This window comes from Crinia signifera, chromosome 1, assembly GCF_055691185.1.
Source record: "Crinia signifera chromosome 1, ASM5569118v1, whole genome shotgun sequence".
NCBI classification, from domain to species: domain Eukaryota; kingdom Metazoa; phylum Chordata; class Amphibia; order Anura; family Myobatrachidae; genus Crinia; species Crinia signifera.
Window position 1 is genome coordinate 401,159,063 of NC_139217.1, and position 16,213 is coordinate 401,175,275.

Below are 16,213 nucleotides of genomic sequence, written 5' to 3' on the forward strand. Positions count from 1 at the left end.
TCCCAGCATGCTCTGCTTCAGTTTTGCTATTTTGCCCATGCTAAATCTGATACAGAACATGCTGGGATGTGTAGTTTAAAAACATCTGGAGTATTAAGTTTCGCCATCAAGGTTCTAAAATATTTGTAAGTTAAAAAAGTTTTTGCCTATTATTTATTTATGACACTGTTTTATCCATGTAGTACTTCATCAGAAGACAAGAATGCCAATTGCTAATGTCCCTGTCATTCAAAAATTTGGAATAATATCCACAAAACATCACCATGAACTTCAAAAACAGTTATTAGAGAAAACTGAGAAAAGCCTTGTTGGAAAGCCAACATTTCACAGGTATAGATTACTGTATACACCTGATGTTTAGATTATGAGATTTTTATGATAATGATTATCTGAGTTAATTATTTTTTCCTTTGTGATATAGCTAATTCTGAATAATGAGATTACAGCTAATTGATTTCTTTGGGATTTAAAAGTTTCTAACATGCATTGGCTATTTGTGGTACATACAATATAATATACTCTGTTCTATCCTTGCACATTTTATAACTAAATACTGTCAATATATGGATTACTCTGGCATACTGGAATACTCTGTTAAACCAAAAAACAAAGAACATTGGTATAAATGTCATAGCCTACAAGTTGCAGGAGACTTTACTTTAAAAGATTTTGCCTTTTGAATTATTTCAAGATGAAACTCTAGCATCTAAGTTGCGAAATGTTATGGCTGTGTCTCTGCTAGACAATGACTGATAAACTGTGGCAAAACGCTCAAATAGCATAACATGTCAGTTACATTTTATCAAAAAGAGAATACTCTAAAACTGGGTACACAATGGGCCTGATTCTAGTTGATTTGGTCCCTGGCGTGTTCGCACTGGGGACCAATGTTTTAGCACTGCGTATGCGAATGTATGCATGTGCAGGGCTCCTTTGTGGGCACCTTCAGTGACTTGCATAGTCGGTGTGGCGCTCGCACGGGGAGGGGGGACAGGATGGAGGTGGGCGGGAGGTGTGTGCATGGAGACGCCCAGCATTTCCTGGGCCTACCACGCTGGATGAGCCCAGGAAAACATTGGGCATCCCCATGCGAACGCAGGTGGGCAGCTGCCTGCCGGGGGCCCGGACACTGCAGGTCTAAGTCAGCCCAGACTGACTTAGATTTGCGAGCATGGGAAAAAATCATTCGATGGTCGGTGACCATCGAATGATTTTGCCCCCGTATGCTACCCTGCAAATGGATGTTTATGCAAAACATCCATCAATAAAGCAGCGGGGATGTTCGGAGCGTGGCGGGGGGCAAACTTAGCTTAGCACGTCACCCCTCTATACGATGTGCAAATGATATGCTATTGTCAACGATTTCCCTTGAGCTTCCAGTCAAATGATGAAGTGCATACACCCTGTGAGATCGTCCAAAAGACCCACAATATCTCGTCGATGGCCACGTCCAGGAGATTGCTGTTGTTGAGGATATCCACAGATTGAGCTGCAGTTATGGAGAACAGGATGTTGTCACGGACCCATGGTAGCGGGCTTATAGTGCGTACACACTATATGATGTAATGATAACTTATCCATAGTATCTCATTGTGTGCACCCAGCTTTATTCATGCTTCAGCACTGCCCAAAAATGGTGAAATATACAGAGAACTTTCAACAAGAGGGGGCCCATATGTAATAGGCTAGCTGGCAGTGCGGTGGGACTCTGAGCACTAGGGTCTCTAGGAGACAGTAGTGCTGTACAAGAGTCCAGTTTGCATGTGCAGGCCTCCAGGAAAATGGCGCTGCAGCCATTTTCCTTCTGCACATGCACAAAACAAAGGGAAAATGATCACAGATCCATTTTTTCTGGTGAATTGTGCAGCGCTGCTGCCAGCAACGTTGGACTCGGGAGGGGCAGGTATTCAAGAATTAGGTGCAGTGTGGGCCCCCCTGGAATCAGGGACCTGTGTGCCATGCACCCACTGCATCCATTATGAGTGGCATCATTTTTTTAGATATTTATGCAGATATTTAAACATATCTGCTTAGGCAATGGGGAGGATTATAGAGCATATTATTAATATCTAAGAACAAATTGCGATTGGGTACTGTATTAAGATAATGAATGTGAATTTAACTTTAAAACTTTTGTCAGCTAATTACTTTTTAAGGCACCTCACATTAGTATTACAATACATTTTAAAGTGGTTGCAAACTGTTACTAAGGATAAAGATTATTTTTAATATCACATCAGCATATTGGGGGTAATTCAGACCAGACAGCGATCAGGTAGATGCCACCCTGCTATAGTGAAATCCCAGCTTGTGGCTGAGAAAGACCCAGGCATATCCGGCTTGTTGCTGACATCACACACCCTCCCCTAAAACTCTTGGGCATGCCTGCATTTTTATTACATACTTACACACACTGTCTGTCAATCACCGTATGAACGGCTTGCGATTAGTAAAAGTAGCAGGTGTTCATCCCTGCCAGTGTCACATATGCGCATTTAGGGCTGAATCAGGCCCATTGTAAAAAAAACTATATATTTGTTATGAAATCAAGTCTTTACAGCATGGAACTCAATATATTTGCCTGTTCTTGATTGTCTCCTGGGCACAGAGCCCAGGAGACAATGCGGGTGCTGGATCATGCATTCAGCAGAATTGATATCATATTGCAATATGATCCTGAGTGCTAATTTCAGGGCCATAGGACGAGATGTACTAAGCCTTGAAAAGTGATTAAAAAAAAACATTCAGTTCCTATCTGATATGCTTTCTGCTCCACCTGTGCCATGGCATTTAGCAGCTGATTGCCTCGTACTTTATTACTCTCCATTTTATCACTTTCCAAGCTTAGTACATCTGGCCCATAGAGAGCCACAGTGGGCCCTTGTACTGGCATGGGGCATATCTATGTCCATAAAATAAATTACATAAAAAAATGTTAATTGTGGGCCCTCACTCTCCATAGGAGGCGCCATATTGGTAAGCCTGAATAAATAAATGCTCCTGAGTTCAGCGGCTACACAAGATGCTGGCCGAACTTGCACTTTTTTTTAAAGGGGCAACCACGTAAAAGGCAAAACCATGTCTTAAAAGTGATTGCCCCTTAACAAAATGTTCGGCCAGCATCCACATCCCACACAACTGACGGGATCAGGCGACATTACATTTGGCCCCATGTATGATGGCAACAATCACACTCAAGGAAGGTGGGTCAGAAAACCAGTATTTCAAACAAATGTTGTGGATGCCTCAAATAATCTAAAATAAAAAGTAAAATAGTAAGTAAGTAAGTTTAATTTATATAGCGCACTTTCTCTAACAGGACTCAAGGTGTACAGTCATTCCAGAATCTGGAATAGACTCATCAGAATAGTACAGTATTTATTTTTTTCCAATGCAAATTCCAACACTTAAAGAAACTTCTTTGCAACTCTGATGCCTATTATTTCACAAATATTTCAGAGGGAGAACCCAGGGCCGGTGCAAGGCACCGGAGCGCCCCAGGCGAGTCGGGGTGGGGGCGCCCCGGTGCCGGGGGAGGGGGGGGGGGTACCTGTCCTGCGGCGCTGTCCGCTTCTGTTGTGAAAACACTGGCAGCACGCTGATTGGCTGAAATCAGCGTGCGCCGTGCTGCCAGTGTTTTCACAACAGAAGCGCTTCCGCATAGCCCGGCGGATAGCGCTCGTTATTTCTAATGGACTGCAGGGACCCCCGCTGCCTCCGCCGCCAGCTTTAAATACACAGCGCCGCAGGACAGGTACCCGGGCGGCACGGGGGGGGGGGGGGGGGGGGGCCCTGGGAGAACCTCTGTACAGGGAAATACCTTAAGGAACACTAGTAATATAATGCTGTAATGTGTAAAATAAATTGAAGAGCTGTCCTGCTCAATTATTTGTCTGTATACCTTAATAAACCATATCTGAGATGAAGACACCTGGGGTTCCAAGAGAGGCTTTTATTTTAGGTTATAAGACTCGTTTGATGATCGCATATCATGTTTTATTAAGGCACACAGCCTAATATTTCAGCAGGAGATATTTTCAGTTTGTTTGACATAGTACATTATTATATCAATTTTGTTCCTTGAAGTAATTCTCCATATGAATGAAGTGTACAGACATCCTCCTGCCTGATATATTCTAGATGTACTAGGCATCAGTTTTGCAAAGGACCTTTTTGAAGTGTTAAAATTTGCATTGAAAAAATATTTTATTCTGATGAGCCTAATTTGGATTTCTATTTTGGATTACTACTTCTGTTCGCCTTGAAAACAAATTGTGAATGTATTACACTATGTTTAGTTTCTATATTGTTTGAGGTAGAAAAAAGTTGTTGGAAATACTTTCTTTATGTTGCTTATTGGTAACACACATCCTGGGTGAGATTTAATAGGATGCGATTTTTAGGACGTTTCCAAAATCGCACCTTATCGCATTTTTAAGTAAATTTTTTTGCCCGAATTCGACTATTTAATGAGATGAGAATTTGCGGCAAAAAGTGTGATTTTTACTGCAAATATCATTAAGTTGGCGATTTCTGGAAAACATGCAAATTCGGATTTTTTTTGGGAAAAAATCGCAAAAAAAACCCCAAAATCGCATCCTATTAAATGTCACCTCCTGTGTTCTGTGCAATTTTGTTGCACTAGATTAGTGGTTCTTAAACTCGGTACTCAGTTCACGTTTTCCAGGTCACCCAACAGGAGCACTCGATATTGACTGACACATTTTAAAAGATTGACAGTTGCGGCTAATTATTTCACTTGCTTCTGTGAGGAGACCTGCAAAATATGCACTGTGTGGGGTCCTGAGGACTGACTTTGAGAACCTGTGCACTAGATGATGTTATACTGTATTACTTACAGCAAAAGTTATGTATCTGTATCGCCCTCTGTCTTGAAATTATGTGCTCCTGTACAACAGACACATTTACGATGGGTGAGTCCCGTGTATACTGTCACACTTGCTGATCACACATGCGCATTCATTCGCCCCTCGGACCGCTTTATTTCTTTTAGTTGCTTCACTAAAATCATCAGTGCTCGGATCTCTTTTGTCATAGATTAATCTCCATGCTACTTCTGATTAGTAGCCATCAGCCTTGGGGAGGGAGCAGAGGCACAGTAGAGATGGTGGGAGCTCCAGATAAGTAGAATGGGTTAGAGGAACACATGGGGAAAGGGGGTCAGAGAAGCATATGGAGAGGGGAGTCGAACAAACACATGGGGAGGGGGATCAGAGGCACACTTGGGAAGATCAGTGGCACATACTTTATGAGGAGGGCAGGTCATAGGCAAACATGGGGAGTTATGAGGCAGATATACTGATTGGTCGACGGTCAGAGGCCCAATTGGGGTGATAGTGGAGGCCCAATTGGGGTGATAGTGGTCTTGGGAGCTCATGGGGATGGGGAAAGAGGTACATATGGGAAGGGGATATGATAGTTGCGGCAGGAGGGAACCTTGCATAGCTCCAGTGATTTGTTGAAGATCCTGGTGAATATGAGGTCAAGTTGACCCGCGCATACTCTCAGGGCAGATGGTGACACCCTGTCAGGACCTGGTGCTTTCCTTAGTTTGGCCATCTTGAACATCTCTTCCACCTCTACTTGGGTGACCTGGAGTGACTGGAGTTGGCTGTACAATGTCTAATGTACAGTTCTTGACCGGTTTGTGGATGGTTAAACCTAGCCCCTGGCAGCATAAATTTGCACGAAGTGCAAGTGCACCGCACACAGCCTAACGTTCTAGGAGGCTTCTTTATAGTACAGGGGGAAGCATTGGATGTAACTAATACTTTTCTAATATTTTTAGACCGTTTAAAGCTAGGTAGCAACCTAGTTGTACTTAGACCTAACTCACTGTCCGATTTTGGTAACAGTAGGACTTAGTTGTGTTTACGTGGTTACCCATGGTAACATAGTCTCAATTTTTTCATCACGTGGTTTGGATGTCAACAATGAATTACACTCCAAAGCCCTGACTCTGGCTTTGGTAGCCAATAGCTCTGCAATGGGGTATCCACGAGCTAAAAATCATTCAACCATGGCCTCCATTTGGGTACAAACTTCGATTGGATCTGATACAATGTGTCTAACACACAACATTTGGGAATATGGCAAACTCCTAATCATGATTGGTAAGATAATTACACAATTCATGAGGAGGACCCTTCCAGAATATCAACAGATCCTCAATATAACGATTATAGCAGATTATTTTATCAGCAATACAGGGGTTATTGAAAAATAAATTTTGTTCAAATTCAAACATAAAAATATTTACGTATGAGGGGCCTACCTCCGCCCCCATCGCAACACCGATCGTCTGGAGAAAAAATAGATTGTTATAAAGAAAAAAATTCTTAGACAAAACCATCTGCATTAATTAGATAATTAGTCTGCTGGCTGGACCCTTATATAAAGGATTATTATCCAAAAAATGTCTCAATGCCAATAGCCCAATGTCATGAGGAATAGATGTGTATAACGCTGCCACATCAATAGAAAACATGCAAATATCACCATCGAAAGTGGGCAATGCACATAAATTTCTCAATAAAAAAATTGGTGTCTAAAAGGTACCTATGCTGTCCACGTATGCAAGGTTGGAATAGACTGTCCAAATAAATGGACGTGGGTTACATTATCGACCCCCTGGCGGCCACAATTGGTCTGCCAGGGGGATCTTTCATACATTTGTGCTCCTTAGATATACAGTAGAACAGTGGGACAATAGGGTAAGCAGGAATGAATGCATTCATTAAATCAACAGAGATAATCTCAGCATATACTGCCTGCTGCAGAATACCTCGTAATTCTCTGGTGAAAATGGAGGGGTTATATTTGAATCTAAGTTTGTATATATATTACTATGGTGATGGTGATGTCACTGATCTTGGCCGGATGCGGGTGAGACGCGTTACTGGCCACTGCCGCAGATAGCTATGCGCTGTCAGTGTGGCCGTAATGTACACGCCTCCCCACTGGGTATTTAAGGTTAGCTGTTTTCTATGTTTTTGTACCTGATGACAATATCGATGGGCCAGATCACTTTTTTAAACTCGCATATAATTGGGTGAACCCCTTCATTCGGAAAATAAAATTAAAAAGTAATCACTTTTACTTTTGTTGGCATAAATGCCATGAAGACATGCTCTCTATTGAGTTTGTTCTTTTAAAATAATATGTTATTTACAGAAAGAGAGACATACAGTAGTTAGATATATATATATACCGTGCAGTCATTTGTAGTATATCTTTTTCAACCAAAGAATATTTAACTTTTATTACTTTTGATAGTTCAATAGTGGATTATGGTTCTTGTCAGTAAATGACATTTAAAATCATGGCGTTCCTTGTGATCTTTATTTAGAAGACCGCTGGAAGTCACAGAGGAATTCATCAAACAATTTAATGATGCAGAAGGTCTTGGAGAACAAGAGCGCATGCTTGACTCTGCTAAGAAAATACTTCTCCGATGCAAGGTAGTCATACTGTATGATGTCTGTAATGTAAAGTATGTAACATAATGCACAATATATTTATCTGTACACTTCATGCTCCAGGAAATGTAGCTAATTCTAAAAACAAATGTAATAATATAAATATTAGTTTATTTGTATCCATTGAAGGTTTATACAGTAGGCAATCTGGATATTGTCAAAGTACAATGACAACATTGTTTTCCTAATCCTAGTCATATGTTCCTACATAATGCAAAATATAATATAACAGGGCAGAATTAAGCCTTCAGGGGGCCTTGGTCACTTTAGACAGGGGTCCCCCTCCCTCTTGACATTACTGACTGCAAACTGCATGGGAGAATATTACACTGTCAAAACACAGAGTAAAGGCAGTGTAAACTTGGTCAATGGGTAACTACAGGGGGGATATACAGTGTATATATATATATATATATATATATATATATATATATATATATATATATACATATATATACATACATATACACACACCACATGAAAAGCCTGTGTTTTTCACTCTGTACCTACCTCTGTAGGAGACCTCACAGGATCAGCCCTGCCTCTCATTAAAAGCCCTCCTATGACGAGGCTGCTGCTGCTGTCCTCCATGGGTCTCAAAAGCAGAATGTGATGAGCTCCACCAATCAGAGCTCAGCATAAGCCTCTCAGCCTCTGACCTCTTGTGCAAAGTCTTATGGGACTTGGTTAACTCCCAGTAATGCATTGCAAACTTGTGCAGTCCGTGTGCCTTGGCTCCCGATGCTCAGCAACATTAATTATTGTCACATTGGCAGATAGGTGAAGCTGCAGCACTACCCCACTCCTATGCACAAAATCTTTATACATGCCGAACCCAGGGGTCCCTTCCTAGAGGGGGCTCAGGGGTACTGAACCCTCTGACACCCCCCCCCCCCCCCCCCTCCTTAATCTGGCCCTGGCATTAGGTCCTTTACTGGAGATTACACCCAAGGATTTCCCCTTTTTTAGGTTGTCTTCAAAAAGTATCCGTACCATGCACCATCATGTTTAGAGACAGATAAAAAAAAGGAAACAATTGGTGTCGCTCTACCTTATGATGAACTATAACTTTATAGTACATACTGTAAAAGCAAGCGATGAAAATCAGATTTTTGGTGTTAAGATGCACATGCGAGATGGGTGATTCTGTCACTAAATTAATGTCCTTTTAATAAAACACGCTTAAAAAAACTACATCCATTTTGTTGAAAAATTCACTCGCTTAAAAATATTACCCAGGGATTAGGGGCCCAGAAGCTTAAACTTCATTAGTTTCTTAGTAGATCTGCCTCTGTCCACTGCTATAACAGGTGTGGTATGACTTGCCAGTACACTGACATTGGAATTCCGACCACTGGTATTCCAATGGGAGCGCAAAAAGCCCATTGCTGGGCTTGCCATGCTGCAGGCTCGGTGTCTAGGTTCGCTCACCACAAGTTCCGTTCTCCCTCTATGGGGGTTACAGATCCCCACAATGGAGAATAGCCCCAGTTGGTCGGAATCACAACTGTCAGGCAGTTGAACAGTCGGGATTCTGATGTCAGTATACTGACTGCTGTGATTCCCAACTGTCAGTGAGTCATCCGACACCAACTCTGACCACTGCTGTCACAAGTGTCTATACCCTGAGGGATAAAAAGCCTCACTATCCCTTGGTTTAACAGCAAATTAATAATTGAGAGGCTTCTAAGCCATTTGTCAAAAGTTTCTGATTGATCATTGGTTTAACATCTCTACAGGAACAATATAATTTGTTTGTTTTACTTTAATTTGATTTGATTTGCTTCAACACAGGTTGATATTAAAACTGCAGTGGTAAACGTAACCCATTTTAATACCAAAATGTGCTCATGTTACTTCCTCCCAATCTTAAATTCACATCTAGCATGCATCAATCTGTTTTGAAAACTGATCTCTTTAATGAGTTTGAGCTACAATTGCGGCTCACTATGAAATTACCTGACCAAAATCAAGTTATGCTCATTTTTATTTCCATTTTTCATGAAAAGGAATTTAGAAATGTTTATTTTATAGACACATTCACAGATCCTGCAAATTATTTTTTTAGTTTTGAAGATACTGCAGTAATTAAAAAATAATTATAAACAATAATAAATAATATTAATTATATGAAGACCATAATTTGTTCTACAGTACTTCCAAATTCACACATTTTGGCAATAAATCTTAGGGTTAAATTAACTACTGCAGTTTTTCATTTTTCATTTTTAACTGCAGTCTTCTTAAAAAATTAACTTAAACATTTGTGCATTAAAGATTATCACATTATCTTTCTTTATATGCCCAGTTTTTGATCTACAGTCCTGTTGCTCCATTTTTCTGACCATGACACAAGAACTTATGCCTCTTGTTAATATATGGTATTACAGTATCTACTGAAGAAAAAGGGTGTGGTATAGAGGTCCGACAGTCGGGATCCCGACAGTCATTAGCTCGACGTCGGGATCCCGACTGGCCGGACCCAGACAGCATGGTGAGCGCAACTAAGCCCCTTGCGGGCACAGTGACTCGCTACGCTCTCCACCTATTCTATTCTCCGGACCTCGGCCCTTATTCTGATCGGTGCGTACTTTTCCGTATTCTTTCGGATGGCGTTTTTTAGCCGTCTGCGCATGCGTGGAGAACGCGACGCTCATGTGCCACGCATGGTCTCCGTACTTGTTCTCATTAATACCGTACAGAAATGTGCACCGCAATCACTCGGGCAATATGGGTGTGTTATGGGCATCATGCGGAATGACACAGGGGCGTAGTTTCAAAGTGGGCTAAACTGGGCGGAAACATGGGCGGACACGGGGGAGTACACATATTTTGGTAGGCGTGCATTCGGACAGCACGCCGAATGCACGCAAACAAAAAGGGAAGAAATGTGCGGTGTCCAAAAGGCTACTCTTGCTTTGCGGACACCACTCGGTCATGCGCTAGGCAATCGGAACGCCTAATCAGGACGGACGCACCTCAACCAATGTCACCTGAACCCAATACTATCACATACTTTACCCATTACTTGTTAATTACACGCTTCTCACTGCTACAATTGGAAGCATTGCAGCTTAAAGGGAACATTACATGCTGCACTTGTCACACACTTTTACACTGCAAATAATGCACACAACTTAATATTAATAATACTAATACACATGGCACTTCTGCATGTATCAATTAATACAGACATTTGTGGGTCCAAAATATCATTTATTAACGAAACTTTGCCAAAAATGACAAAAACATCACAAAACAAATGGGACCATAACAGGACAAAAAAGAAATAATATAGAATAAATAGCCACAGCAGAATCATTAGGAACACATCAGGTGGCTTCACAACAAAAGTACAGCACCAACACTTCAAGTACAGCACACAGTAATGCTAGCCGAAACAGGGCAACAGGGGAACCAAACATGACATTTGAACCGCGGGCAAAAGTGGTGACCCTGGGCACGGATTTGGACACAGGATGCTGACACACACAGCTCAATGGAAGATTTGGGAAGACATAACGGGGGAGATTAATGGGGACACAAGTTCATTTGCGGGCACGTTTGCCCCTGGCAGGCTCCTTGCCACGTGCAGCAGTTCTTCGGCCTCGTCCACGGCCAGAGTCAGATGGTGGCTCATGTGGAGCACATGCTGGTGAGGGGGTGGATGTTCTTCCCCCTCTGGCAGCAGGGAGTGATGATGTTGGTAATGCACCCGAAGCGGGTGACATTAGGGCCCTATTGCTGGTAACTAGCTCCACCATAAGTTCATTATGGCGGAGGAGGAGGTCATTTTGCCGCAGGGCTTGATCAGCCAGCACCTGCAGGCTAGCAGCAATAGCTTGGTGGCTGGCACTCATAGCTTGCTGGCTGGCACTCATAGCCTGCAGGCTCGCAGCAATACTCTGCTGGCTGGTGGTCAAACCCTGCAGCACCTCCTCGGCCCTACGCACCCGCTCGAATGCAGACTCTCCCTGCTGCACAATACTATCCAGCACACGGCCCCACATGGACAATTCAGCCGCGGACAATCCCGGCTGCTGCTGCACGGGCCTGCTACTGGGGCCAGGTGGCACAGACTCCACAACCTCCTCAAGAGAATCTTGACCAAGCGGTGGGGATGCTGTTGAATGAGAAATTACCAATTACCACACATTCCATGCCAAATTTTAAACATCTACTTATGGCCTGGCAAATAATTACCTTCAAGCGTAGAAGCCATCACTTCCGCTGGGGACTCGCTGTCTATAGTGCTCACCCCCCCGGACCTCCTCCACTGCAATACAGCACTGGGCCATCTCTTCCAGGGGGGTGAGCTCCAGCTTGGATGGCATGGGGCCAGCCCCAGAGGTGTGGCTGTGTTCCCACCACTGGGTCAATTTCTTCTTGAGGTTGCCTTTGAAGTCGTGCCACCTGCAATCAAAGTGTACATATTAATACATGTAACTCCTCATGTTTGCTGTAGCACCCATTGCAATCTGAAACATAATACAACATGTGCCTACTGACACCAAACTTACATTATATTCATTTTTCAAACCAACCCTTAGAAGATACAAAAACAGTCACCCTCCAATAACTATCAATTCAATGTCATGGCCAACATGTCTGTGCCTCCAAGCAACGTGAACACCCATTGCCCAACTCCATCTAATATTGAATGTTAACATTACTGGACTTGTACTACTCAAATGTAACACACATGTACTTGCCTCTTCTTAACATGCTCCGTCTGACGAACTTGTGGAGCCACTGCATTAATCTCCGCCGTTATCTCCTCCCAGATCTTCCATCTCCTTGTGTGTGTCAACTTCACCGCTGGGCACTCAATTAAATCACGTGCCCGGGTCACCAGGATGTCAAGCTCCCGCGGTTCATATGCCATGTTTCTTGTGGTTGGTTCCTCTGTTGCCCCACTGCGGCCACGGGCACGGGCACGGCCACGGGCACTGCCACGGCCACCGGTTGCTGTACCTGAAGTGCTGGGCTGGCTACTCTGTTGGGAAGCCACCTGCTGTGTTCCCAATGATTCTGCTGATGCTGAGGATGGCCCAGCTGCTGATTGGCCTGATGTTGATGGGCCATCTGGGTGCTCTGGGTTGAGTGGGACATAGGTGGTGTTGGCCTCCATGCGGGACAAGAGATTCTGCACCACCTGGTCTTCCTCTGACTCTGAGCCTGCCATGTTTGCAACAAGTGTTTGCCTTTCTAGGACAACTTTAAATACTATTTCTGTAATTGGCGTTAATCAGCTGCAACCTGCGTTCCGTACGGCCGCGTCCTGTACGCCAGCGTCAACCGTGCGGCGCATACGGGACGCCCCTTGGTGTGGATACATTTTTCTCAAAAACCTGGCAAACTGTGTAAGTCTGATTTAGTAGCTAAATGCAGATTCCAACACCAAAGACCAAATAAAACTGAGGTCACACATGAAATGTATATTTGATTGTACATCTGTACTGTGCACTTGTTTGGTATGTAGTACAACTGACACTACCCATTCCATATGTAAATCCAGTCCACCACTTAGACACAAGTAATCAGTGCTAGCATCCAAATCACATGTGAAAGCACTCCAAATTCAGGCTGGATGCTAGCTACTTTTCATTCCACCTCTGTAGTATGGGCCAGTAGAAGGTAAGTGTACACATGGCAGCATGGCCTAATTTTGGGAAAAGGTCTGCCACTATTGGCTATTTGTATAAAATAGCTGTTTAGTACCGTGTTGAGTTAGGTGTAAGTGGCTAGTGATGCAGACTATTTCACCTGTTGCTTATACCCATGTTTGGTGAATGTTATAGATTATATATAATGGTCTGCTAAACTATGCAAAGGTACAGCACGTGTGGGTTTGCGATGCAAAGGGTTAGCTGTCTGTTATGGCGCATACACGCTGTAACTGTAAAAATGAACAATAAAGTTAATACCAAATAACAATCTTCCCAACCAATGACAGTCCATGATTGCTTGTGGTGCCCCATTGGGAAAATGGTGACCTCCCATCGTGCAGCACCATTCTGTACTGCTGAGCTAAGGGTCCTGGTGTCTGTCATGGAGACCAGGCTAGGGCGTGCGGGGCCCTTTATTACAAATGCCCAAAAGCGCCAGGCCTATCGTACTGCCCGCAGACGGATCTTCGCACGCACACAGGTGCGGAGGTCCGTGGCCCAATTGGAGCGAAGGTGGTCAGATCTGCGCCGGCGGCAACCGGAGCTACTGCAACGCCTTAGGCTACAGATCGCAAGATGTGAGTTTTAATGCAAATATTACATATTAACCAGTGAATGTTTTTAATATATTATTTCAGTTAATGTGGGTACATGGCTGCTAATGATTAGAAAAATCATTCACTATATATGTGTGACTTCCTGTTTGACATGCTGTAATGTAGGTATATGTATTTTTTTTAAAGGAATGATGCATGTACAAATCATGTGCATTCATTAACACTCTTTAATTTTTTATTTTATTACAGCACGTGAACGCCAAAGACAGGCCAGGGAGGAGGCCGAGGAGGAGCAGGGCCGGGAGGAGGTGCCAGATGGATATATTGGGGAGGAGGAGGCTGCAGAGGTGGTTGTGGAGGAGGAGGCTGCAGAGGTGGTTGAGGAGGAGGAGGCTGCAGAGGTGGTTGAGCAGGAGGAGCTGGTGGAGGAGGAGGTGGTAGCAGCTGAAATGGAGGTGGTGCCAGCTGCGGAGGACCACCAAGAAGAGGAGGATGAGGAGGCCTGTGAGGTGGCGCAGGCGGAGGAAAGTGGTATGTATACATAAAGATTCATTATTCCTATTTGCTTTGTAGCACTGGTGATTCAATTGTTTTTTCTATACTATAAAGTGATAAAACAAACTGGATAGCAACAGACACACTTTGGGGTTAGATAGGGTGGCCAAACCATCCCTTTCATCCTGGACACATATTAATGACACAGGTTGTGCGGATGGCTGTCAGGTCGATTTTAAGTGGCACTGAACCTGTGTAGTTAATCTGTATCCTGGAAGAAAGTGATGACTTGCTCATGTAAGGGTTACATGTCTCTGCTGCTTGCATACAATCTGTAGCCTCATATAGGTGAGTAGAGTTTACTGGTGATTGATCTGTGTAAACTAGATTCAGTATGGCATAAATGGAGTATGGCCAGGCGTGGCTTAGACTGGAGTAACAAGTGGTCAGTGCCCCTGGGCCCTCCTCTAGCTAACCACCCCCTGCGGTCTGCATGTATGTTTTGCACCATAATTGTGTGTGGATTTGGTCTTAGTAATGCTTTTGAGCATGGGAGTGGGTTAGTGCTGCAGCTTCCCCTAACTGGCATTATGACAATGATTTCTGGAGCAGACCATCAGCAGGCAAGCCATGCTTGATTGCACAAATGTACTGAGCATTCCTGAGAGTTGTGTAACTCCCCTGCCAGGCTCCATCATATAACAGACACTGAACTTTGTTTGCAGAATTGTGATTGGTGCAGCGCGTGGCATGCTTCTCAGAGTTTAGTCATGGGTGGGTTTGGATTGAGAAGGAGCAGTATGACTGTGAGGTGTTCTACAGAGTAAAGGGTAGAGGGCCAAAATCAGGCTTTCCATGTAGTATGTATGCATGTATGTATAGGTGTATGTCTCATATATATAGTTAGATATGTGTGTATCTCTTATATATTTAGCCAGATCTGTCACTCAACCCCTGTGGAGAACGTTCCTGTGTAGAACAGTTTCACTTTCATGTGTATGACGTTCCACCCCCTTGACATCACCTCCCCCCGCCCAGCCAGGGCTACAGTACACGCCCACCATCCACCATTACTCCACAGCCACCATCCACCATTACTCCTGCACATCCCTACCCTCTGCCAGGACCCCCGCGACCCCCCTCCCGCGATTCGCGGGACCCCCCGCGACCCCCCCTGCGATTTGCAGGACCCCCCCGCGACCCCCCCTCCCGCGAATCGCGGGACCCCCGCGACCCACCCCTCCCGCGAATCGCAGGACCCCCGCGACCCCCCTCCCGCGATTGGCGGGACCCCCGCGACCCCCCCTCCCGCGATTTGCGGGACCCCCGCGACCCCCCCTCCCGCGATTCGCGGGACCCCCGTGACCCCCCCTCCCGCGATTTGCGGGACCCCCGCGACCCCCCCTCCCGCCATTCGCGGGACCCCGCGACCCCCCCTCCCGCCATTCGCGGGACCCCGCACCCCCCCTCCCGCGATTCGCGGGACCCCCGCTTTCCACCCTCCCGCGAGTCGGGGGACCCCCGCAACCCCCCCTCCCGTGATTCGCGGGACCCCCGCGAACCCCCCCTCCCGCGATTCGCGGGACCCCCGCGACCCCCCTCCCGTGATTCGCGGGACCCCCGCGACCACCCCAGTATCCGGACTATTGTTAGACAGCACTTACATCGACAGCCATTACATCGACACCATTAGTTCGACAGCTCAATAGGTCGACATGGTTTTAGGTCGACATACCATTAGGTCGACATGTCATTATGTCGACAGCTCATTAGGTCGACAGCTCATTAGGTCGACATGTTTTTAGGTCGACACTGCCATTAGGTCGACAGTGTCTATGTCGACAGTCAAAAGGTCGACATGGGTTTTTTCACTGTTTATTGAGCCGACATGTGCCGACAGGCGGTATTTCATGCCCTACTATCCACTAGGGCGTGGTGGGAGAATAAAATAATGTGCCGAGCGCAGCGGCTGCGGTACACTTCAAACTGTGTC

General features: G+C 44.8%; 1 protein-coding gene across 3 annotated transcripts in view; it reads left to right on the forward strand.

The window, feature by feature from the left end:
* The window catches only part of TMEM232 (transmembrane protein 232), a 199,217-nt gene that overhangs the window by 13,250 nt on the left and 169,754 nt on the right, over nt 1-16,213 (forward strand). For 2 of the 3 annotated variants that reach the window (XM_083151677.1, XM_083151679.1), the window contains exon 2: nt 7,370-7,481. In XM_083151677.1, coding sequence (XP_083007803.1) covers nt 7,443-7,481 — 39 coding nt within the window. In that variant the 5' untranslated portion in view covers nt 7,370-7,442. Of the gene's footprint in view, nt 1-182; nt 331-7,369; nt 7,482-16,213 lie in introns of all 3 variants that reach the window. The other variant, XM_083151676.1, reaches the window with a different exon arrangement.